The sequence below is a fragment of the Empidonax traillii genome, unplaced genomic scaffold, assembly GCF_003031625.1.
Source record: "Empidonax traillii isolate 1590-97213 ecotype Southwest subspecies unplaced genomic scaffold, ASM303162v1 scaffold125:size1524877, whole genome shotgun sequence".
NCBI classification, from domain to species: domain Eukaryota; kingdom Metazoa; phylum Chordata; class Aves; order Passeriformes; family Tyrannidae; genus Empidonax; species Empidonax traillii.
The window spans coordinates 1349919-1376507 of record NW_020955318.1 but is presented as its reverse complement, the minus strand read 5'-3'; the positions used below and the strand labels follow the sequence as shown (position 1 = coordinate 1376507).

At 41.4% G+C, this 26589-nt stretch overlaps 1 protein-coding gene across 3 annotated transcripts in view; it reads right to left on the bottom strand.

The window, feature by feature from the left end:
• RBPJ (recombination signal binding protein for immunoglobulin kappa J region) overlaps positions 1-26366 on the bottom strand; it is a 149342-nt gene extending 122976 nt beyond the window's left edge. For 2 of the 3 annotated variants that reach the window (XR_003571180.1, XM_027883368.1), the window contains exons 1-2: positions 26212-26366; positions 20475-20599 (exon numbers count right to left, since the gene is read on the bottom strand). Coding sequence is in view for 1 of the 3 variants with exons in the window: in XM_027883368.1 (XP_027739169.1) it covers positions 20475-20590 (116 nt within the window). In the remaining 2 variants the exon portion in view is untranslated. The remainder of the gene's footprint in view (positions 1-20474; positions 20600-26211) is intronic. The other variant, XM_027883370.1, reaches the window with a different exon arrangement.
• Between the last annotated feature and the right edge of the window lie 223 nt (positions 26367-26589).

The window sequence follows — 26589 nt, the reverse complement described above, 5'->3', positions numbered from 1 at the left end:
TCCTTCATACTTGAATAATTCAAATAATTCAAAATATTTCATTGATCTCTAACAGGCTGCCTAGAGATAATCACAGAGACTCCTACAAAATTTTGCATATCATCACATTCTTTGCTCAGGTGCTAAGATATCCAGAGGTGAAAGCTGCCACCTATTACCTCCTTAACAGTGAAAAATAAATCAGTCCCAAAAAAATTCAAATTATCACTCTCTTTTCTTCTTGAAAGGTCAGATAATTCATTCACAGCAATAACAAGACTAGTTTGCCACGCAGGTATATAAACACCTCCTCATTCTTTTTGATGTCTTATATCCAAGTTACTTTTTTAAATCCTCAAAACAAATCATCCCTGTCTGATGGCAATCATAAGAGAAAGTCAAAAGCTGTTCCTCAGGTGAGCTTTAGTTTTCATTCCACAGGTGCCACAAGGGTCTTCTTGTTCTCTGAATGATGTAGTACATCAGTGCCACCAAAGAGGTGTCATCACTTTCTCCTATGTATTGCTGAGTCTCTACAGGTACTGCAAGAAAACTTGCTTCAATCACAGCTATCCTGCAAGAAATTCAGCAGGAACTTCTTCTGTCAACACTGAACTTGATGTTTAGCCTTTTTTTAGTGGAAAAAAATCTGGAAATATTATTACACTCTGCTTACCTCCAGAAAATGATGGGACTTTAAACTTAGTTCTACTTCCTGAAATTTTCCAGGACCTACCATAAATTGCAGTTTCAGGGAGCTGTTTGTCCTAAGAACTGTGAACAAGCTTATAGAGAATAATGCAATACAGTGGCAAAGTGACTGGTACAGGGACAACTGAATAAAGATGGTTATTGTTCCTTGTACTAATAGTATGAGTTCACATCTCCAGTCGAAGCCACAATAGTTAATAGGTTTCTTTTTCAACACAAATAAATTCACTTAAAGAGAGAATATATAAATATTTTCTATCAAGCATGGAACTTTACCCCAGAAAAAATTACTTTCTTTCTTGAAGCCACGAGAGATTTCATGGGATATTCCAATCCCATGCCCTTGCATGCTAAGGAACACGCAAATCCTTAGAAGAAATAAAATAAGAGGCATCAAGTTACATAATTATTTAATGAAATACTTAAATAAAGTTGAGAGTATTAGGGACAGGTTTGTAATAACTTTGTCAGTTAACTATACCTCTTTGACTCAACACCTTTTATTTCACAATTTCTCTGCTTTCCACATTGTGCCAGCAAAATTATTTTTATTCAAGATCACCGAAATTGGAAAAAAATTTCTTCTGCATCATGTGAAAAAGAAGGAAATATACCCCGATCTCCAGTTTCTGAATGATGGGGCAATGTTTTAAACACTTCACACTTCCCATTTCAATCCTGCATGTCCGAATTGATTGTCTGGCATTTTGGCAGACATAGATAAATAAAATTATCTGAGGAATCCAAGCCTGAAGTTTTCTAACACCAACCAAACATTACTGCCAGTAAAAGGTCTCGATCCTAAAAACTGAGGTTCATCCCAAACAAGTTTAAGGATTGAATGAAAATATCTACTGATCTTTTCACAGAAAGTTTTAAAACAAAATCCAACAAAGGATTTCAAATTTAATTTCATTTGGGTTTTTGTTCATTTTACCCTGCTATGGAATGTAAGAAATTTAATAGAGCTATGGGGATGTTCCTTCCTTTACTATTTTCATGTCTATTGTTTAACTTACTCAACAAACTTCCTTCCAATTGGGAAACCTAGGGAGCAACAAAGCATCATGACTGTGGTGCCCTTAATAGTCATGAAGTTACAGAGCAGGAAATAAGCTCTTTGTATGTGATGATAGCTAGACATTACAAAATTTTATGGTATCTTTTTTTAAAAAGAGGAAAGAAATAAGAATACAAAGGCAAATGTTTGCCCCTTATTTTTATATGGAAATTTGTTTCATGTTATGTCTCATGATGGAACTGCAACAGGATTCTAACATTTAGTTTTGATAACTTCCAAATTTTTCACCTTCTGTATTCACCGCTCTGTCAGACCTGGTGTGTACAAGTTTTTCTTGCACAGTACATGCAAGAATTTGGACATAGTGGCTGAAGACATTTGAGTATCAGGACAGATTTTACCTTTTAAAAGTGAAGTGGTATCAGCTAGGACAGTATAATTTACCAGACCAGGGCCCACAGATTCCTGGTGTGTTGGAGTAATTCCTAGATTAATTTCCTAACAACTGCTTTGTCTGCATTTCTCCGTATTTGTGTAATTTTTTTTCTTCTGTCACCTCTATGTCCTTCTTTTTCCTGCTTATCTTTGCCCACCTCTTTGGTCTCAGATTGGCATTCCTCACACTTTATCAGTGTACTCCCTTCAATACAAGTAACTTTACAGGTGCCAGCATTAGTTAACAATGTTTAAAACATCTACAGAAAAAAATAAATTAATAGTTTCTCCCTTTTGCCTGTTGTGAAATGCAAAGTAGTCCTCCCAGGCAACACAGCCTAAGGTCTCAGTACTATCACTTTTTCATATCCATCACAATTCCTTGCTGCAGGAATTCTACCTAGAAATTTATTAATCCCTTGATTTTGTCTTCTTATTTCTCTCCAAAAAAGGAAATAACCTATTTCAAGAGACCACAGATTCCTCACTGCCCAGGAGTCATGACAAATTCAGCCCTGGGGAGGAGCAATGGCTCTGCATTAGCCAAAATATACACTGAAATGCTGGTTTGGTGCTCGTGGTTTCCAAGGAAGTGTCATGTGGCAAAGATGTCACTTGGTACTTGATAGTTTAATCAAACCCTCAGGGGTAGGAGATATTAATTATCTCGTCGTACAAAAACATTATTCCCTTCCCAAAGTGACATCATTTCAGTGTGAAAAATGCATTGCCCTTTCACTTTTCTGACTGGAAGGCTAACACCAAATAGTTCATCAGAGGTATCATTTTTTCTTTAACAGAATTGTTTCTTGGGGAAAAATATGGCACAAATGAATAAGATTGCCATGAGCATAGAGGTAAAAGTCAGGTCTTTAAAATAGATGAAAGTCTCTCCCATCATGCCATCTTTTCCTCAGCAGTTGTTAAGCAGCAGGTTATTTTCAGTTCCTACTTATCTAACCTTGGCATTGGGATCCTTTTACCTGTCTGCAGATGTTTAGCTCTCTGTAAGGTGACTTTTCAGATGCTGAGTGCTGGATATTCTCCATGGTTTTCCATTTAAATGTGCTCTGCTGAGGAGCAAACTCACTCCAGTTTGCAGGGACACTAATTCAAACGAGCACAAGCACTTTGATGATAGCCAGAAGGCAGGGCTGGTGCTGAGGGTTCACACTCACCTTTAACAAATGGCTCTGTTTACCGCCTGGACGGATGATAATTTTGTCTGGCTACACCCAGGAGACATCAGCGTTCCTGAAACATCTCTAGCTATCCAGGAACACAGCCAGAATCCAGCAGCCACCCTCTTCTGGCAGAAGCATTAAAATCTGGTGTTCGATTAAATTCCAGCTTTATGACCCAGAGAAAGCCCTTGGGGAGGCCTCAGTGTGGAGCAGGCAGGTGCATCTGTCCCCAGCCCACGGCCAGACAGCAGCTGCCAGTGAGGCCTCTGCACAGTTTGGAGCTGGTACCGGAGAGCCAAGGTGGCCCTGGGGCACTGCCACCCCATTTCATCCTGTCCAGGACCCCATTTCATTATCCCCTGGGGCCATCGGTTCCTGCCCCAGTGACACTGCGGTGGGACCAGTCTCCAGCTCCCCACAGCTCTGCCCTGCCCGGCCACAGGCACCACGTCCTGGTCCTGCCTCAGCCTGTCCCCAGCAGGGTGTGTGACACCCAGGGCTGGGGCTGCCCTGGTGCCCCCTGGCTGCCTGCTCCTGGCTGGGGAAATGGGACAGAGCCCAGCTGCCAGGCTCGGCAGCAGTGAGCACTGCCACAACTGGCAATATCCAAAAGGGAGGCCCTTGCCAGCAGCCCATCAGGCAACAAAAGCATCCTGGCACCATTTTAGCTGAGGAAAACAGAAAGAGCTCTTGGAGCTGCTGTAAAGCACTGACAGCTACCAGCATGGCTTTCATTTATTCCTGTGAATGCCCTTACATTGCGCAATTACTATGCAAGGGGTACATTTCATTGCAGACAGCTCAGTTTTTGCTTTTAGCTGGAAATTTATATGATGGTAAGGGTGATTTCAAAGCAGCTGACTGGTGAACTGGTTTTGGTCCATGCTGCCTGGGCCAGCAACCCTGTACGAAATCAGCAGGTGTCATCTCAGTGGACATCCTGCAGTAATGGGTCAGTTTGGGAATAACACTTCTTGGGATGACTGTCCCCTTGAAATGTAGTGAGAGAATGTCTGACTCCCAGGAGCAACACAAAGCTGTCACACATGGTCCTCTGGAAAGTGGGGCCCTTAGCAAGAACGTAGAGATTTAAACAGGTGCAAGACTGAGCTTAGATGATATTTGCAGATGGTTGTGCATAGAGCAAGTAGGCAAGAGACACAGCACCCGCTCCCAACGAGCACTGCACTTTCTGGCAGCAGTGTGCAGACTCCACACGGTTCCTCAGTGGAGTGCTTGGGAAGAAGAAACGAAGTATGAAACAAAGGAACTAGGAGACACAATGGACTCCTAAGCCATAAAGCTTAGCAAGAAGTGAATTAAATAAGCTTGGAAAAAAATGCATTTTTGTCTTGACGTACAAACACAGAGATTTCCCCCTTTCCTGTGAAGCATGCATGGTCAGATATTGTCATAGTTTCATATCCCCCAGATTCACCCACTCACAGAAGCATGTTTTGTACCACAGACCTGTGTTGCTCTCTGGCACACTGGCTTTTCTTCACATGGCTGACAGATAACATAATACCATGGGTACTTTCATTGTGTTTTAGTCCCCTACCCCCACCTTTCTGAGTGATAATAGAGAGACATGGAGAGAAGAAAGGGCAAATAATATGAATAAGAGCCTTCTCCAGCAATTCTGCTTTGTATGCAAGTTTGGAAGAGTTAGAAAAGGATTTCCCTTCCTACACAGTGCCATCTTCTCCTCATCTTTATCTGTAGGTTTGTCTCAAGCTGCAATACTGTGATCTCACAACCTGCAGTTTTTCCTTCACTTGTGCCTTATAGTTCACTACTGCATGTACTGTCTTCTACACTTGACCTACATACATGATGCTTAGCTCTACTTGTGTTCTAACTCAAACCTGTGCCATTTTGGCATAAATAGGCTACTTCCACGTGTTACTTAACTGGAAACTAGTACTCCTCTGTCTACGAAGCCACTGCACTGACTCACAGGGTTTATTCCAAGGTCCATTGCAGACAGATGTTTCAGCACTCAGGGCTGACTGGAAGCTATGTAGCCATTTTAGAGAAGTGTTAAGCCACAGCTGCAAGTTTATGAGTTGGGCTTTACCTGCTAATTAGTCACCACTCAGAGCACTCGTAGAGGGAGCTTATATCTGCTGGTGAGTGACCACACAGGTATAGGAATAAGGAAGTAACCGTAGGAAAAGCAACATACAAAAATTTGCTGGAATGAAGATGCCTGATATATTTCACTTTGATGAAGAGTATAAAGTTCAAAGATGGGAAATGCAACTTTATGAACTCCAACAATGAGGAAGTAAAAATGTATCACTATAATAAGGTTATTAATCATACCCGGATCGAAGGTCCTGTTTAAAATTAACTGGATAAGGTAATAAAGATTATTAGTGGAAAGCAAAACATCACCAAACTGCAATTCTATGGGTTATAAAAATAATTAATTTTTGAATGATGGCTTGATCTGCATTAGTGGGGGAGAAAACCGTTTTTTAACAAGTAGCACTTGTAGATCAAAGCAGTCTGCAGTTTATCCTCTCTTTTATGAGACTGAATCAGACTATGTGTACCAAGCCTCAGATATGAAGAAAAAAATCCAGTTTCAGAGAGTACCATGCAAAGTATCCTCTGAGCCCTCAGAGTCTTCTTGGCTACTGCCATGTTCAGATCTCAAAGCTTCATTGGTGGTTCATCTTCCTCCACCATTCTTCCCCCCTCATACTTCCCAGCATTTGGTGCTGTCATTAGTGATTAGGATATGTTTAATGTTCAGGTGACTTAAATTGCTCCTTCATGGCTGACAGCCATCTCCTCCCCACCCTCAGCTAAGATGTAATTCTTTACAACAGATGAAAAGCATGTATGTCTTGTCCAGACTGTGATTTACATACACCCCTTGGAGATGTTTCAGGGTGAGGTATTTTACTTTGCTCTGAAGTCAAAGAGGAGCATACATTTAGATATAGACTTACTTAATTCTGTCTTAGAGAAAATAAGAAAGAGGTAGGATAACAGAAGACTAAAATGTGTGCTATCTTACTTGTGCTTGGCATTGCTGTAAGTTTTAACTAGTCCTAAACTGTTCAGGTCCCTCATCACCTGGAAAACGAAGCGCAGTCAGCCTTCTGTGATTCCTTCCATTTCCTGACTCTGCTTTGTAGCTTCAAGACTGATGCTTTTGAAGCTTTAAGTTCTTTTTTCCTAATTTTCCTCCCCAGAGTCTCTTTCCTCTTGCAGGCTTACCTGTAAAGTACATCAGGAAGTGGTGGTAAGCCCACATGTCTCAATACTTGAATTACTAGCCAGGCATCAGCAAGTATCTGCCTACACAACTACACATCTGCAGGAAGGAAGGGGTAAAACCATCCTGGACTGAAATCACAACCTGCCCAGCTGTAGCTCACAGTGTGTTATAAGTAAAAAGGCAAAAGGTACATATAACTTGCCAAAAAAGGTCTCTGTCTTACCACTTAGTTGCACATGGCAACTAAAGGAACCTAACTATGGTAAAAATCAGTTTAATATAGGAAGTCTCTTACGTGATGAGGGAACTATAATACAGTGAAATGTCTTTATATTTTCCTATGTACATGGAAAGATACACGTCTGGGATGATTATACATTTTCAGTGTAAAAAAACTCATTATTTCAGTGTATTAAAACTCATTTTATTTACAGAGGTAAAGTTAATTCAGTGTCCTTCATCAACAACATACTTTGATAATTGAATTACATATTTAACAGTAGCCCATAGAATATAAGCTCTGACAGATCCTGAGCCAGCCTTCTCTCTGAGCTCCCGGTGAAGTCCAGAGTCTCATTCCATCTCACATTAGAGTTAAAGAACTTTGCACAACAAAATGGTGCATGTAAGGAAAGGGCAGGAGAGCTGCAGCCGGCACACCAGCCCCTGTTGTGAGAATAGCTGGAAGCTTTCCAGGCACAATGTCGAAATGCCCTGAAGGTGTTATAAAGCGATACTGTGTTAAGTAAGGCCACTAAATTGGTTTGATCTCTTCTGACAGTCTCAGTTTCCACAGCTAGAGGGAGGGAAATAAAGTGTCATATGGAACAGGTCTCCAGGCACCATCCAATTTGCACACCTTTTTATCTTTTCTTTGTTGTTGTTGTTTGTTTGTTTTGTTGTTTTGTGGGGGTTTTTTGTTTGTTTTTGTTTTTTTGTCATTTGTGTGGGTTTTTTAAGTTCTGGTTGGTTGATTAGTTGGTTGGTTTTAATACAGGTTTGGAAATTTATATTATTCCTTTCTTCTTTATTGTATTTGAAGATTTACATTCCTCCTCGACTTGGTCATTTGTCACAGATATATTTTGGGTTCCTATCCTCTAAAAGGCAAAATAAAACAACAAATCACATATCCCAAGCATTGTTCAATCCTTCACAAGGTCAAGCAGTCTCGCAGAGCAAGCTATTGCACGGGGAGGACTACGTGATGTGCAGACTCCGTCTGCCCCTGGAGTGTGCGCAGCACCGGGCCAGCAGCGTGCTGAGCCACGGCTCCGCTCCACCAAGACACTTTCCACGTTTATTGTTCTTGATTAGAAAAACATTCCAAATTTTAGAATTGACATTTAAGACTGAATAAAGTTCCAGTTTGGTTTTATCAGAGCAAACTCTAAAATAGGTTGTCTAGTAGCCTTTGTTGCTATATTTCTTTTATGAGTATGAGTGGGAAGAGCATTAAGGAAGGCTATAAATCAAATGCATACTTCTGGTGAGTGCAGGAAATCCTTTAACCTTTATGTTTCATAGAAATAAGATTAAATGCAGATCTATTCACTTGGTCTACATTTTCTGAAATATTTCCATAAGCAAAATTATCAGAAGACTAAGGAAAAAAAAAAAAAAACAAAAATACAATGGTGTCTAAAGCACCAATTAAAAGCCATTGCCTCCTGCTCACATAAGACAGAAACAAGAAACCACTGAACTTTTGTTTTCTTTTGTATTTTTTTTGGGGGGTTGGGGGTGGAGAATATAAGAAACACTATGGTATTGAGACTTAAGACAATTCTCTTAACACGGATAGCGTGCAAGCATGTCCACTGGAAAATAATCTGCCCTTAGTGACTAACTCCGAGCAGAAAACTTGGCTACTTGCCAAAGTGTACATATCCCTTCATGTATGCAGGAAATCATTTTCAGCAAACCCAGAGCTGGTCTAGCAGGATGGGAGATTCTGAGCAGGGCACCATCCATATATACTTATTGGAATGGGTTAAAAGGCACTCACAGCAGCATGTTATGGATGACACCAGCGAGAATTTAAATATGCAGCATAATGGTAAAGCAATTAATAAGAGCAGTTGCTAACAATTGCACAACAGAGGAGTGTTTTAAAATTCCTGTGCTCTTTAACAATAATGTGGAGAGACGCTGTGAAGGGGAAGAGGGGGAAAGCCTGGCATGGAAGGGACATTCCTTCAGTTCCTCTCAAAAGTTTGAAAAAAACCTCTGGATAGGAAAATACTATTGAGCAGCCAATTCTTTCCACATTTGGCTAAGCCCAATGCCCAAAATACACAGAACACTACTTCACTTTGAAAGGATTGCAATACTCCTATCTGAGTCATCTGAAAGCAAATAAAATGAGACCTAAACAAATAAACCTAATTGTGCATGGAAACAAATCCAGCTCTCCAGCTTGGCCATGGCTTTGTTTTTGTTAGTTTAAAGCCTGCATATGCAGTTTTAGTGGCATCAGGAGTTATACAAATATTGACAACAAATTGCCAAATGTTGTTTTTTTTCCCTTCAGTGCACAGTGTGAAGAAACTGGGGGAATGCTTCTAGGAACCTTCCCCAGTGTACTGAAGCAAATCACAGCTTGATGGGATCCACTCCAGCCTCTTCTCTGAATGGTAGACACCAACGAGATTGAGGTTGTCGATTGTTATCGTCAAAGACTTTTATTTTTCACTCATGAACTCTGCCGAACACAAACCCGGGCTTTCGAAACGTAGCTCAAATGTTTGCACCATAGCCAGGGCATTGTCACATGCTCTGTCCTCCACCCCGTGATTTGTTGCTAGTTTGTGTCATCCTTAACCTGCTTCTGGTGGTTTGGCCAGGAGAGAAACAAATAACGATGACAACTGAGAAAACCAAGCTGCTCTCTGACTCCTTCTTTTAAAATGCTATTGCTACTTGCTGGCTGTGAAGAAGGGGCAGTTGCCTTGAGACAGAAATCACTCATGAAATCCTGCTGTCATCTGTCAAAGGTAGATTTCCATCAAGTTCATCTGAATCCTTAGCAGCTTGCAAGGAAAAACGAGAATATGTCAAATCTTGATCTGTCACAAGTCAAAGTTAGAAAAAATATATTTACATTTGACTTTTAAATTAAGCCCAGACCTTCCTCTCACACAGAGCCAATAAACTAACACATTTTCTTCTTCTTTGCCTCACATTCACAAGATACCTAAAACTTTTATTATTCTAACTGGCTGGATATCAAGGTTTCCATTTTGCAAAAACACAGACTTTTAATCACAGCAAAAAAAGAAAAAGAAGAATTTCAGAATTGGATGAAGACTCTCAGAGTTTTCACTCAAAGAAGCCACAGAAATCAGACTCGTGCATCCTTCTCAAAAGCCCAACAGTTAAGACAGTTATCTACAGTACTGGGGAGATTAGTTCATATTTCTATTTCTTCTAATTTATCCCTAGAACTTGGAACTTGGTCTGGTACATTTCAGAGATCACCCAATGACCAGGTTATTGAACAGTCCTGAATTCACAAGTCCTGAATTTCCATGAAAAGTTTTAGGGTTTAGTTTTAACATCCCCAGCAAAAAAAAAGTTCTTGTCTAATTGTAAATCTCTCAGCTCTATTATAACATCCACTCTTCAGTGTATTATAGTGTTACATGCTCACTGTATCCAGGAAGACCTCAGTATATTCAGTAAGACACATGCAGAAGCATCTACAAAGGCTTTCTGTATTGCACTGCTTACCAGGGTGCAAGTCACCCTAAGCACTTGCACAGTAAAGGGTGAATCACCAAGTTGGTGGAAGGGATAGTGGAAAGGCATGAGAACTTGGGGGGTTGTGAGAAAGTGGAGGAAAAAAGATCCTCTCTATTTCCCTGACTCTGGTCCTTCATAAAAAACCAACACAATGCTTGGGACTGTTCGCGCTGTGAGCAAACACTGAAATACGACAAGGCATCAAGGCATGTTGCGTTACATGATATTCAGGCAGCTGCTGTGATGGCAGTTTCAATCCACCAACTGGTGCAACGAAACAAATCTGAAATGTAAAAGCTAGATTTCCACCAAAATATTTCATTAATATTACACACATGTAAGTCAGGGAACTCAAACTATTAATCCCCACAGCTACCCTAAGTCAGCCCTGGAGGACAAAGTGACAACGCAGCTGCACAGACGGGCTCAGAAGGTATTCTAGGTTTCAGTTTGCTGACTGGAGCATGCAAAATTTCTCTAACGAAGTTTTGTTGGCGCATTTTCTTTGAAATTTGTTGAAGGGGGAAAATACCCGTTGTTTTTCAGTGGAATGCAAGTATGAAATGACTGCTCACCAAAATATGCAGATAGCCAGAAATAGCCAAATTTGTGTGAACACCTACCAGCGGAAAGTTTAGTCCTGTGCAACAGACCTCAGCAAAATGCTTTAGGTCACAGGAGAAGAGAGTTAAATCTTTTTCTATCCTTGACTGCAAATTGAGAACCAAGGAGCTTCTACAGTATATGTCACCCTTGAAACTTGGCCTGCACTTAAAACAGTCCCATCCCTCTCACTCAGAAGCCCCACCAGCCAGTCTGTCAGCACAGAGCTGGGTTGCCATAAGCTCTCACATACCCTGAGGGTATTCCCCACACCATGGGGAAGGGAGAATGACCTGTGACCAAAAGTCACCACCAAGGCAGAAGAATTACATACTTCCTAGCAAAATAAGAGAGGATGCAGGTGGGCAGGTTTTGTCTGATTTAGCAAAGCACCTTCTCTTCATGGAGATCTGCATTCAATCCACTTTCAGATTGCCACACATTAAAGTAACATGGAGTGATGAGAAGCAGAAGGAAAGCAGCATCTGAAGCTGTCTGTAAAACAGGGAAATATATGCGTGGATAACAAATTACCGGATGTGAAGGGCACCTCACCAGTCTGCTCTCTCCCCTCCTCTTTCTCTCTCTCTTTTTCTCAAGCACTCGCCAACTCTTCCTTGGGCTGGGCACCTTCTTGAGCACTGAGGCAAGTCAATTAAAATCAAATAAAAACTATAAATGTCACACATAGGAAGGAGGCTGCCCTCCCAGCACTGACAGCTGCTACCGCCAGCCGGAACTGCAGCGAGGGACATCGAGTGTTATCTCTCCTGGCCTTCCCTCCCCTGGCTTGTGGCTGGTCATATTGGTGTCTGCTCGCATTTGCACAGTACTGGATGCTGTGGAGTGTACAAAGTGTTCCATATGGCACGAGGAGAGAGAAAGCCATGCTAGCAGGACATTACAAAGCTGCATTTATGTTACGGTATACAGCCCTTGGTATGTATTTATCTTAGAATAAGGATATTATAAGGATAAATGAGAAAAATCATACTTCTTAGTTCATGAAAATGCAGGAAGAGTGGCTGCTAGCAAGACTGTGCACTTTATCTTGGGATTTCTACCTGTCACCCTTCTGCTTGGTATTTGCCACACGTTTAACTCTTTTAAGGTCTTCACTGTTAGTTTAAATAACTTTTACTCCTTACTCTTAACTTTCTGGGCCACCTACTTGTCTAATATCTGATCTTCTTGAGCTAATTATTTGACTGCTATTTCTGAGACACTGTCAAGTTATTTACCTTGCTGAAGTGACATAAGTTCCTCCCCCCCACCCTCCCATCCGCCCCCTGTCTGTCTGGTTTCCCCCTCTAGTCTAGCTGAAGTGACAAACTCTCTCCCCTAGCCAAACATTTGTTTTTACAAGGTATTTTTATACCATCACCTCTTCCCTGCATCTCCCCGCCTACCCACCACAAACATATGCTCTGGTGGGAGGACATACTGGTTTCACATAATTTGCAATGTTAAGGTGGCAAATTTCCCCTCCTTCAAGTAATTTTTTTTCAAGATCTGGTTTGTAAAGTGCAAATGGCAAAGGGTTAGTTTCTCTTTGCCTCTTTTACCCTGTGCACGGAGATGTCCTCCTTTGCTTAGAAGCAGTCAGTGAAGAAAGTAAAAACTACTTGATTTATATTATTCAAAACCTACTTATGCTATAAAAAGATACAAAAAATATACAGAAATAATATTGTCTAGATTGATAGATTTCTTTTATTCTTCCCAAGGAAGACAGGAATGATGACAATTTCTGAGAAAGTAGACAAATGTAACCACTCTATTGACTTCATTAGTTGGTCATAGTATGTTTTTCTGTGTATTAAAATCCACATGCAGTCACATTCACAGAGTAAAAACAACTTCAAGTGTTCTAAGCATCAGGCTTGGAACCATGGAAAACATGACTGTGGCCTTCATCATACCCAATTAGGGGTACACATACTCCCCAGAGATTCTGGTGTAGTGGATAAATGCCTAAGCTGGCTTTAAAGTAGGCAGGAATAATCTAGTTAAAACAGCACAGAGCCCAGATTGGGCTCAGCCACTCTAAATATTTACCCTACTCTGAGCTAGAGGTTGCAGGGGCATGCATACTACTACAACTGGAGAACTTCCAGTACCTACATTCACCCCTGTGAAGCTAGGTCTGATGTGCTAAACATCCTGGTCACTCTAGCAGCATACATGGATGGAATGAGCCAAATGAAGACTGTTTATAAAAAGACTGAGTTTACATTGCAGGATGGCTGAAAAAGGCTTTTTACATGGAGACTATATCTACTCAGCACACACCATTAGACTTTTTGAAATGAGATTGTCTTCTTCCTCATCCGAAAACCAAACTGAATATTGTTCCAGAATGTAATCTGCATTTTTTTCCCCATTTTATGCAGAACTTTAGTGCAACACAGGATAACTAAAAAAAGTACACATCAGTAATGCATCCTTGTTAATTTAATCTTGTGATTTTGTCTCATATAAGAAGGACAAAGAAAGACAAATTTGAAAACCAAAACAGGGTAGGTCAACTCACTGCCAGCAGCAGGGGAAAAACAAAACAGGAAAGTACTAAACAGTGAAATTTATTTTTACTGTGTGGCAACGGGCTCCCAGAGAACAAATTGTTAGCAGAAGGAGCCACTCATTGCACATGCAAAGCTTCCCTCAAATCAAGCAGTTATGGCTGTCACTGTGGGCAGCCAAGGAGCAGAGAGAACCAAAGAGAGAAGAAAAAGCCCTCTCTACAGATTGAAAACATTTTCTAGTTAAGGGACTCAGAGCAGAACAGGGGTAGTGCCTTCTGTTTCACTTTGGTTCTAGCAAGGTCATTTCAGGGAAATGTCCACAGAAAACCACCAAGAGTGAGCTGACCAAAGGACAAGGGGACAGCAAGAGTTTCTCAGTAAAATGTGAGCAAGTTAGAAGGACATCTACTGATTATCCATTCCAAGAATTTTCAGAGATTACCCCCTTTCGTATGTTGAGAGGACCACCAGACCTTTGGGGAGGAACCAGCCACCACAATTGCCAGGGGTAGTTTGGTGGGGAAGAACCATCCTCCAGTCATCCTGGAGCTATCAGTCTCCAGGGCTCTGCTGGAAAGTGCTCAGGGCTTTGCAGTTCTGTGAGCTCCTAACTCATCGCCAAACCCCTGGCACATACTCTGAACCAGGTGATATTTATTTGGCAGCGTGTTCCCTACTAGAAAAAGAACATGAAATCCTTGCATTAACACCCTTCTATTGGCTAAAAATACAGTCCTTTTCTGTATGCCACTGCAGACTAACAAGTGACCTCTGGATCTCAAAATAAGTATCCAAAGATGTATCTGCTGGTCCACGAGGAAAGTATGCACACCCATGAAGAGACTACTTCTCTCTCTTCTGTGTCACTGGACATTTCCCTGCATTAGAGATTATCTGAACATTCAGACATCATCTGAACATTCACTCAGTAGGTAGACATGGCACAAGCTAGCCTGAACCTATTTTCACTAATGATAATCTACTCAGTATTTCACTTTTCCCATTTCTCCCCCTCAGAAGCAGCAGTACAAAAGAGAAATGTATCTCTGGGACTTGTCTTTTGTCTTCAGTTCGGGTCATAGATTTTTTTCCCTCCTAAAAATAGGACAAATTTATTTTTCCACTAAAGTGACCACAGCTCATGTGTATCTACCTGAGCTACCCTGCTCAGGTCCCTTGACCAATGTAGCTGCATCAGCACCAACTCAACAAAAGCTGCAGAAACCATCTATGCAGCTAAGGAAATGCACAGCCAAGTAGCCACAGCAGTACCAAACTCAGTGTTTGCCATATGGATGGCAGCATCCAAAAGAGGCAGCAAAAACCTGGCTCAAATAGATCTGTAAACACTGACATTAGCCTACTTTTGTTAACACTTTCCAAATGTTCAGGGATTTTGGGCGAAAGATGCTGCATCAGCACAAAGGCATTTTCACAGCAGTAAACACACTTGGCTGGACCACTGCCTTTGCTTTAGCTCTGATTTGCTTCAAGTAAATGCAGTCATTTATTGCATGTTTCACCTTCTCGTGGAACATCTGCTGTCTGTGAGGAGCCAAATAGCAGACAGGCTCCCAGTCCTCCTGAGATACCTCTGGCGAAGAGCATGCATAGCTTTCCTCAGAGGCCAGCATGTCACTGAACAGTTGGCTTACTCCAAACCACCGCATGCTGTAGGTGTTTCCAGCTGCCTCATGAGGCATTTGTGTCAGAACCCATGTTTCTGAGAAGCCTGTGCAGTCTCAGCCATGTTTTATACCTACTCAAGGAGCAGCATGTTTCTTATAAAGCAGTTCTTTCCATACACAAAGCAGAAAATTGAGAGAAAAATGGCCAGCTCTTCCTGGAAGGTCAGGAGTAAAGGGAAAGTAGGGGCTTTAAGAGCTCGTAACATTGCTCAGCTTGTGACAAGAACATCTCTTTGGGAACAGGGAAGGACATGAAGAAAATTATAAATAGAGGAAGACTACGAGGATAGGGGTGAAGTCAGAGGATGCTGGAGAGTCAAGACACACCAAATGAACAAAATGCAAACACTGGCTGCAAATGCACTGAGAAATTTACGTTTCGCTCAAAACACAGTGAGCCAGTAAAAACATTAAAGGCAAAGGTAGATATGGCAGGAGCCAAAGGAATTTTTGCTGTAGGACTGTCAGCAGACTGAATGGAAAGTAAAAAAAAAGCAGGACTGAGGCAGGCTGTAGGAATCTGGGTGCAAGAAGTACGGTCTGAATCATTCTGCTCACCACGTAGGAGGAAGTGTTAGAGATGAGGTCTGAGGGCGTCACAAAGCTGCAAAAGAGAGAGAAGCTGGAGGAACCTTTGTGATAGATAACACACATTGCTCTTCCAAAATATGGAATAGGTTAAGGTAATGCCTAGATTCTGTATAATGTACTTTTGGAGAAGGTGAGCCAGACTTACCAGGTTAGAGACCTACAAAATCTGGTTACTTTTATTGTCTGCAAAGGAGCTGCTCTCAGTTTACACCAGCTTCAACCTAGTAACCCCCTCTGCACTCAGTATTACCTCCCTTAGTTAACCATGTAACAGCTTCAAAAAAGAGCACAAAGTCATGCTAATCCAGCCAGAAATTCCTCAGTGGTCCCTTTCACCCAGAGAAGTTTTGAATATCACAAACAAATAATGACAGATGGTGACACACACAAACCCCTGTGTTAAACTAAAGTCCAGCAGCTGAGGCACTCTACATATCTGAGAAGGTAGGCTCACATCTATTCCCCCATTTCAGTTTTTGAAAATTTGAGGAGAAAGACGTGGGGTTTGTTGGTTTTGGGGGTTGGGGTTTTTTTTATATCTTTAGCCAAGCTGGTTTCTTTTATGTTAACCTGATGTATTTGCATGGATAGTTTGGTATAGATACAGGTTTCTTCACCCCTCCACCCAGCTATCTCAGGAAGCTTGCCCCACTCTAAAACAAGATAGATGAATTGTTACTTTTTATTCAAGGCTGAACGATGGAAGCTGCTTCCATAAGGGTAAGATACACCCAAATAGACAAGCCATTATGTCTGGTCTATATGAAAAGCAGAAGCTCCCCATCATCACTGGGCTTTGCACCTGAGGAGTTGTTTGCCTCAGTGTAAGGCAAAAAATGGGTCTTGCACCTGCACCCCATTGTGTGTAAGAACACAGCCAGCTCCGGGATTCACACTACCAAGCTGAGCTCCAAGGAGTGAGGACAAAGCAGATCACATTTAAGGAGCTGATGTGATAAACAACATAGAGAAGTGTGATTGTGGCTAACAGGAACCTGAGGGCTCTATGTTCCTATGTGTTCAAGAATAAGCTTTTACTCCTTAGAAAGGACAGTATTCAGTGACTGACTTATTTTGAGGATCACCCTCTCTTTTGATAAGTACATCATATTAAGAGTTAACAGCAAGTAAGAAACATGGGCAGAAAGCAAATGTGGCCAGCAACGTTGGCCACTCATGTAATCTGTACAAGTCTGGTGCCCCAATAAATGTATGAAAGTGACAACAGCTTTTGCAGGAGGGAGTTGAAGAAAATGACCCAAAAGCAATAAGGTGATCTTGTCGTTAGTGCACTCTTCAGGCACATGGAAGATTACCAGGGACTAAAACTTGGATCCCTTGCATCCGCGTGAGTGTTGTAAACATCTAACTATTGGCTAGTTTTGGGGAGGGAACACGCATTTCCATATCTTTGCACAACAAAACCTTCAAAAGATTTGTTTTCATTCCTGTGTAAAGAAAGGAACATAATTTTAAATCTCAGAATTTCAAGGAACAGGACAATTGTTTACGACACATGTTTGTAAAGAAAATAGTCCAGTTACGTCAAAGCACATAATTTACCCTTACAGTACAAAGGTAAAGAGCCTTCAAACTAGATTGTTGAACTAAGAGCCAACGACAGCTACATTTTAACTTTGCATTCAAAAAAAGAAAAAAAAATCTTGACGATAACTGTAAGGAGGCCTACTTGCCCCATCTGCTGGTCAATGAGAAGACTTGGATTTACACTGCAATTAAAAGCATTACCACTGGGGCCCCGATTCAGTGGAATTCTCAGGTTCTCAAATCTAGCTTTAAACAGATGCGTAAGTGCTACTGACAGTAGCATTTCAGTAAGCATGTAAGTACTCTGCCAAACTGGAGCCTGAAACTGATTATTAGCATGGCAGAAATAGGGTTATGACTTGTTTATGACCAAAGAGAAAAATGCATTATTTTCAAAGGAAATACTAGGGCAGCCTGTTCAGTAACATTGCCTTGTTAACCATGAAAGATTAAATAAATATGCCTTCCTTTGTTCTGAAGTGAGCCGAGGTAAATTAATGCTATAAAATAGCAGCCTGCAGAACCCTTGTCACAAAGCAGCCATATGTATTACAGCTCAGCAAGGTCATCAGAAGGTTACCATGCCATCTTAGGGCTTTTTTAAATAAGTATTTGTTTACTAAATAGCAAGTCAGATACCCTAAAGGCCTGTTGACATTATACTTTTCTTCACTACATGGAGTGCATCCATCCTTACAAAGTGGGTCTATTCCTTCAGGGAACAGGCTAATGTCTAGAGTGAAAATGTAAAGTTTGGGCTGACTTGAAGAGACCTTTTACTCTACCCCAGGTAGGAAGACTTGTTGGATTTCTTGCTTTCAGCACATGCCTCACTCTCATCATGTTCTTTGAGGGCAGCACCTGCGCTAGTACTGTAACATCCCTCTGCCCCACAACCTCCCACGATGGTTGCAAGTTCAATCAGATGTGTCAAGAGAAAAGCTGCAGCCAAGAGAAAGGCCATCAAATATCCTGGCAGCAAGCTGCCCACCAGGTAACCCAATACACCTGCAAGCTGACTCACCAGGAGATCTTACAGTCTTACACCCAGCCATGCTCTCTCCACATGACCCTGAAAGTCATGTGGAGACCCGGCAGTTTGCTTAGGCAGATACTCAGTATGCAACTATATTTTCTGCAAGACACAGAAGCCTACTACTCAAAGGACTTCTGGGTCTTGTAGATTCCAAGCAGAGACAGGACTATCAGCATGTCTATCTCTGCCCAGGCATGAAAGTTCAGAGAGGATTTATTGTCACACCACAACAGAGAATGGTGAACCATCCCCTTCAGCAAGCAGAGCCAAATATTATCTTCAGGAAGTAGAGCTGCAACCATCTGTTTTGAGGAGATGACTATCAAAGGTAACTATGACCCTAGTTACACAGGAAACTCTGTGAGAATAAACCAGCCACGGCAGGGAATAGACTGTAAAGGAGAAGAAGGAACAGCATCCCCACTGAGGATCATTCAACACAGGTGGTAAATCTGAGAAGCAATTATGACTACATTTAAACATATCATTTCTATAGCAGACAAGGACAGAAATCATCATTAGTAGCTCTAGACATCCTGGTATACCAAGTGATGGGTCATACACAAGATTTCATAAAGCACATGCACTACTCTGAAAATGATCACAAAAGTTGTCCCCTGTGACAGTGCACAGAGACGTGGACTACAGGCAGTGCCCAGAACAGCTGGCAGTGCAAGCTAGTTTCCTCAAGGGCAGGTGTTTTGGGATTCCTGTAGCTAAGCAGACCTGACTTCCCCAGCAATTGAGCTGCATGGGACAAGTAGCACAACTTGAGACTACTTTAGTTCTTCAGTTTATAAAAAACTGAGTAATGGAAGAGGGGCCAGAATTTACACTTGAGAAAACAGGTGTCACCTCTGCCTGGGCTTGCGAATTCACGCACAACCCTCCATGCATGAAGACTCATCCAAAGAAATGTAACTCCCATAGCTCAGGATTCCTCTCTCCAGTGAGAATGCACAGCATTTAGCTCCCCGAGCAGCCACCCCCACAGCAAAGCTTCAACCCTGTTGTGCTGAGAGGACAGCAACAAGAGAGGCTGGTCACTAGGAAGCTGCTAGAAAAGGAGCCATAAACAGATAGTTGAGAAAGAGGCAACCCTGCTGAAGAAAGACACCAAAAGTATGCCAGCCCATTTTAACAGCCACAGAGTAGTACTACTCTCAAAAGCAGGCTCCACAGATAAGAGTCAGACTTCATTCTAGTCCCTCATGGCAGACACCTTTGACAGGCTGAGTTCTGGCTTACTAGGCTGGGAAAACCCACTCTACGCAATGCCAGATTTAGACATCTGACTTACATCATGGGTCCAAAGCTTACTATGTCAATTTAAACTGATAAATAATCCAGAAACTGGCAAAAGCAAATGTTTGGCAAGAGTTTTGAATATAGATGAGATTTTAACAGAAAGTTATGGCCACAACTGCAAATAAGCCATTCAGTCTTTCTTTTACTTGTTGCCATCGCTGTGCATGAGACAATCCTCCTTATTCCATAACTCCCCACTCTCTCCTCCATTATCAGTGTTCAGAAACTATCTTTAAATGTTACTTACATTGCATTTGACAGACTGAGAATCCTTTTTTTCCCTTTTGTAAAAGAAATTGAATAAAACATCCTTATTCCTGGATGTGAATAATTCTATAATTAATTATGTTAGTTACATACAATATCTTCGAAGGGGAAAATTTAGCACTGTTCTCCTCTGGAAGAATTTTTTTGGTTATAGAACTAAACACAATTTTTCTTCCCTTTTACCTTCTCCCTGGGAACAAAGTCTGCATTCTTCAGTTGCGATCGCTGAGGCTACTGGTTGGTTTGGGTTTTTTTGTTTGTTTGTTTTTTGTTTAATAATAATGCACAAGAAGAATACAAAGACAGAGTTCCCTAGAGACTGAATCAGGTAGTTCATATCAAAAGGAAATTTGTTTCACTGGAAAACAAGCAGCACAGAAAATACCAAAAGAGAAGTTTTGTCCTACATTAAGACACTTAGGAGTAGGAAATTATCCAGCTGATTAGTCTCTGTTTTGAGGGTTCTTCTGAGGTGCAGGAGTAACTATACCCTTAGTCACAGATATTCTAAAATTCAACACAAAAGAAATAGGCAAAGCAGCTAGTATATCACACCACCATGAGATTTAAAAATATTCTTAAACATGCCACTCACTCACCAGGAAATAAACATCAGGAACTGGAAATCACTGCTTGGCCACCACTCAGCTATGCCACTGTCACTTTCCACCTCTTTGCAGAAGTCCGGTAGCACCTTCCCAAGCACCACCTGCATCAGGGCACACTGTAACGTCCCACGGGATCAGCCAGCTCACTTTGACATAAAACTAGGCAGAGGTGCTGGAATCAGCCCAGGGGCCGAGTCCCAGCTGGCACATCTGAAATGATTTCTGGCCCAAGGGAAATGGGAGACGACTGTTTGTAAAGATCTTGTGTAGAGAGGTTTCAGCCCTCCCTTAGAGAAAGAGAAATAGTGCCTAGGCTAAAGACCAATAGACAGTATGGACTGTTTAAGGTGTATTGGAGGAATGGTTCTCTTCTTGTCCAGGACTGGGCTGGGCTGAGCAGCCCCCATTCCTTTGCTGGTGAGCTTGGACAAAGCAGGCTCTTGCTTTGCTGGGCGGAGACAGGTGTGGCTACCACTCATGCCCCACTGCATGGCTGCCTTCCAGTTGCCAAAGCCCTCCTGCCAATGAGGCTTCAAAAGGGAGTATGGCTGACCAATTCACTCAGAAATACCTCCTCACCTCCTCTCTGCAAACACCTCTTCGAAAGCCTGTTCCATCCATACTCTCATTAGGAGACCACTCCCTCATCTGTGGTAAGAAAAGCAAATCGAGCTCTCTAGGAGTGTCCTTTGACCAGGCCGGGCCCACGTAAAGACTGAGGTCACTTCACCATGACCTTCTACTTCCTTAAAAATACTGCAGGCCGAATAGAGCCTCCTGGCAAGACAGATGAATTCAGTCACTCACATGTAGATCTCACTGTTGGTGCCCTCAAGAGAGAAAAGAAGTTTAAAGTCTAGCATTTTTTGATTATGTCATCTAACTAACAGCAAAGGGACAAAGGTGAACCCTATAACCACTGTAAGGATGTTTTTTCTCCAGTGTTAAGTCCAGAGATTATCAATACCACAGTCCATGGTACAGTCTAATGAGCTTTGCACCAAAACACACAATGATATTTCCACCTACACTTCAGACAAGTAGGTACTGATTCTGCAGTGCTCCCAGAGGTGATGATCTTCTGTACTGACTCATCCAAGCTTGAGGGACTAGCTACAAGACAGCACATATTCCTGAGACACCTTCACACCACATAATCCTTAGCACCCTGATCTGACTCTGGGGTTAGCCCTGCTTCCAGCAGAGAACTGCACTAAATGACCCCCAACTGTCATTTCCAGTATATAATCTGTGATTTTGTGATACCACTGCTTTTGAGACAGCACATCGTTGAAGGAACAATGGAAAGACTGCTTCTACTTCAGATTTGGGATTAGGGATTCAGGTAGAATTAACATAGTCCCGGCAAAGATTATTGATGACCCTTGTGATTAATGAAATGCAAGCACAGTGGAAAAACACTGGGCAGATGTTTAACACTCAGGGCAGACTTGTGGCATTACACTTTCACTTTCTTTGAGGCAAGGATATATGCATAATTCCTCTCAAAATTTCCCTGTCACTTTCTACAACAGCAAAGACACAGAACAATGTTGTACTAAACATAATAATTCCTCAGATGCCCAGTATCTGCAAATATATGTGGATAGGGCCCTTCCTTATTTTATATAAAGTATCACTGTGTATCAATGTTTGTACAATGATACAAGATTGTAGAATTATGAGAAAGACTTTCAACATAACAGCTAGCATTCAACACAGAAATACTCATATGAAGCTGACTGTAAAGAATACACACTTAGAATACACAGATAATTTCAAGAGCTGTCCCCTGCCTTGTTTCTGAAAGAGAAGTTTAATAGTAACAAAATAGTCAACACATTAACTAGCACTAGAGAACAGAGGGTACAACTTCTATTCCCATCCAGGTAACATTAGCAAAGCAGACAAGAATATTGTAATTCTTCTTGTATATAGCAGAGATATGATTTCATAAACTGTTTCATACACAAAGGTGGCTATTCACCCAGAATGCAGTCTTGAAAATGCCAGAAGTAATTTTCAGATAGTTGGGATAAGAAAACCCTGCTTGGAATCTATTTCAGGACAGATAGACCATGAGTGAAGAAGACTGCTATACTGTAAGTAGGAACTACAATATTTCCTAGGATTTATCTCAAAACCTGAAGAGGAGACATAATTGCTGAATCCTCACAGAATTAAGTGGTAAAAGCCTCATAATTTTTGTAGATATTTGCCCCAAGAGCCATGTTCCTAAACAAGGCAGTCTTAAATGTCTCTTTGTAATGAAACTGAATTTGTGTTTTTACACTTCTGTTCTACCAGCAGAACACTTAACATGGACAATTCTGGTGCTGGAGCTGTCTGCCTGCAAATGTAATAGCAAAAATGATCTAGATGAGAAATCTTCCATAGATTTAGGGCTAGAATTAGGAACTGGTTGTGAAGATTCATGATAGCTTCAACAGAGGGTCACACACACTTGTGACTTACTTTATCTTGGAAGACAGAAAGTACCAGGAACAAAGTATCTTTTGCTCTTCTGAGACTCAGAGGTGATCAGAACTTTAGCTAGACCATGGCGTCACGGGAAGATTACTGGAAAAGGGTGGGGCAAAGTGACTGACTGTAAATAAGGAATTAAATGGGATGAAATAAGACAGTTTTAAAATTTCTAGGATCCAACAGAGCATGCAAATCATAATACAAGGAGTTCCCAAAGGATGCAGCAGTTCACAAATGAATCACAACGAGCCATCAATATTATTCAAATGATTGGCACAATTGAAATACTGTATTTTTACCATTACCTGTCTCTCTTCTATGATTCTTAAGGATTGAGGCAAAGGGAAACTCCTTATGTTCTTCAAAGCAGTCATTATCTGGCTGTCATGTCTGCCTTGTCAGGAGCCTTTCTAAGCAATAGGCAACCAGTGATCTGTGGAAACCAGAACCAGGTGTAAATTCTTTTCACCCCCTTAAATACTTTTGCTGGTGACTGCATATGTGACAATTCATTTAACCACATTTTGTCAGTTGGGCTTGCTCACTGCTTTTCCTCTTCTCCAAGTTTGATGAGTAATGTTTTTTCTGACTAAATAAAACCAGCTTTGTGGTTTTGTACTGTTTATGGCAATTTTCAGTTAGCCAAGACTAGTTCTTGTGAGTCAATAATCAATGACAAAAGACAGGATGAATATGAACTTCTGAGCTTTTGAAAGAAACTGATAGCAGCAAAAACCTCTCCTTCCTGCCTGGGCTGGAGAGGCAGGTCACTCTTGCAACATTTAGGTACTTCTAATAGACAGTCTTTAATTTTATATGCATCATGATGCATTCAGACAGAAGGAATATGAGAATGTCCAGGCACTTCTTTGGAAAACATCTGTCTATTTGTTCCTCTTCCCAGAAAAGCACCCAAGAATCATGGCAAATTGTGACATAATGAAAAGTGGGGACAGAAATGAAAATTCCCACGGTACTAATTCCCATTGTATTAATCATTCTACCTAATCAGGCAACCAGCCTGTCAACATGACAAAACTTCAAGGAATATATTCTCTCTGGACTTTAGCAAAGCATTGGAATGATGTCACATGGGAAACAATTGGGAGCTGCAAGAACTGTAAGACAAGCACGGAAGTAGCTAAAGCGGAAATGACAAATGGGACGTCATTGGCCTGGAGGGATATTACTGGTGGCATTCCTCAAAGAACTGTCCCAGGACAAATTTAACACAATTGGCACAGAAATTGCAGTATCCTAATGAAATGTTCTGATTAAACAACTTGGAAGGCAATGTCAGAGCAAAAGAATAGCTGGAATGGTAGCTATGGGACAAAATTTAACTGCTAAATGCAATAAGGAATAATAACAAGAGTTTTTGCAATGAACCAAAAGCTTGTCAGCTGAAAGGAACCAGGAGAAATTCTGAGACATATTATAGGATTGATTGCCAGACTTCATGTATGGCAATGCCTCCCTCATATCCTCACAGTTCCTCACAGGCTGCTTCCTTTAAGGGTGCTGCTGACATTGTTGCTCTAATCCAGAGGCAGAGAGTGACAGGCCAGTAGCAGAGGCTACAAAATCACACAAGTGATGTTTAAAACACACAGAAAATTCAGGGAGAAGAAATACCCAAAGGTTTTTGGGAGGGACACGGGACTTTGGACTGAACTACAAGAAATTCTTTGTTATATGGAACATTCAGCAAGCCCATGTTAGCCACTCACAAGATGACCACAGGAAGAACCAGGGGAACAGAGATTTCAGTAGAAGCTACAGGCAGAGAGCAAAAATTCTTTTACTAAGATTACCTGCTTTCCAGGCTTCAGAGGACTCCTAATGGTGTTGTTCAGCCAGAAATAAATGGCACAAGTTCCAGTTCTTCAATGAACCTTCCTCATATCTGTAGATGGGAGGAGTTACAGATCCAATGCTGGCCTGCTACAATTGCTGGCACCCCAAAAGTTGTATATAATAGACAGGGGAGCAAATACTTCTGGTTAATATCCACAGTGGTTTCTCTTCATTCACAGTGGAATATATTCCTAAACTGTGCCTGAGCCAGTGCTCAGGGAGTGAATGGGTTGCTGAGAACTCCTCCTACAGGAATTTCTGCTGAAGCAACAGGAACTCCTTCCTCCTCTACCCTGACTGGTATTGCTGATACTCACCTTTCTGAATCATGGGAAGAAGCTGATAGCAAAAGAGACACCTTTGTCTGTGACCTGGAGCCTGACAGTTACTTTTCAGCATGAGGTCCCTTCCAATACAAGTCATTCTATGATATCTGGCCTCTCGAGGTAGGCTAGAGAAAAGGACAGGTACATAATTCCTCCTTAGATGCTCTCTGCTCATGATAACCTTTGTCTTGCCTAGGAACTTTCTTTAGAAAGGGTAACCTCCAAACTGCTGGGGAGAAAACTGAAAAGAGGGAAAGAGGCATCTTAATCTGCTGTGTGAGCAGCAGAGCCTCTGAAGGCTATAATCCAATGGAATTATGTCCTATGTCCCTCATGCTCCCATTTAACTGACCAAAATGCCCTGTCTCCTCTTCATATCCAGCACTCTACCTCCAAGTGTTTCTCCAGTGCTACAGGAAGAACATTCTTCCCTGCAGTATCTCCAGTTCTTCCTCACCCCCCAGCCTGCTCAGTACCTGTAGCTCTCAAAAAAGGCCTTCAGTTATTTTTCTTTTGGTATGCCAAGGTCATAAGGGAGGACCCATTGTTACAGAAGAAATGGGAAATAGTGAGTCTAAATAATGGAAATTGCTGAGTCACCTGGTCCAGCAACAAAAGCTGATCAATTCTCTGCTTTTTTGTACAGCTGTAGTAACATTCATGTTGGGTTGAATTTCAACTAGAAGTTTATACTCAAATTTGGAGATCTTCTTAAAAAATATTAGTATTGTGAAAAGCAGATGAGTTTTCTGTTTGACTCGCAGAATAAAAAACTTCCATACTCAGAACATAATAAACTGCTGGGAAATTTCACTTGTTTTCTTTTGGAAAAGATTCTTCAAAACCTTTTAAGTTCTTGGAACTAAAACACATGATTCTCACACAAATCCAGACCAATTGTTCCTAACCATAAATAAAACTTCCCAGACAAAAAACCAAAAATGTTTTCTAGAGGATCAGAAAAGCTCACACTCCTGTATTTACCTTCAATTGCAAAGAAGGGGAGTACTATGGCTATTTTACAGATGGTACTGAAGCTCAAAGGCTAAATTACTTACCTGCTGCCATACAACAGCGTGGTGGAGTATAGGACTGACTACAACAGTCCTTTTTTCCAAGACAGTGTCTTAAACACTGCACCATTTTTCTTGCAAGGCCCACAGTCTGCACTATGCACAAAGAGACCTCAGATCATAGGGTACTATGCTTTGACCTGAACTTTGTTTTTTGCTCTCTCCTGTTATACATTGTGCACATAGAAACAGTGTATATTCTGCAGGACTTTCTCAGAAGCTGGAAAATAATTTCCTTCCACTAGCAAACATACTTTTTATGTTCAAAAAGCCAATACAGCTTTTCATTTACTGCTGTGTCTGCATGTTAACATGAAGGTCAGTAGGAGGGTACACAGTACTGAGAAAAGGATAGTTAATTAT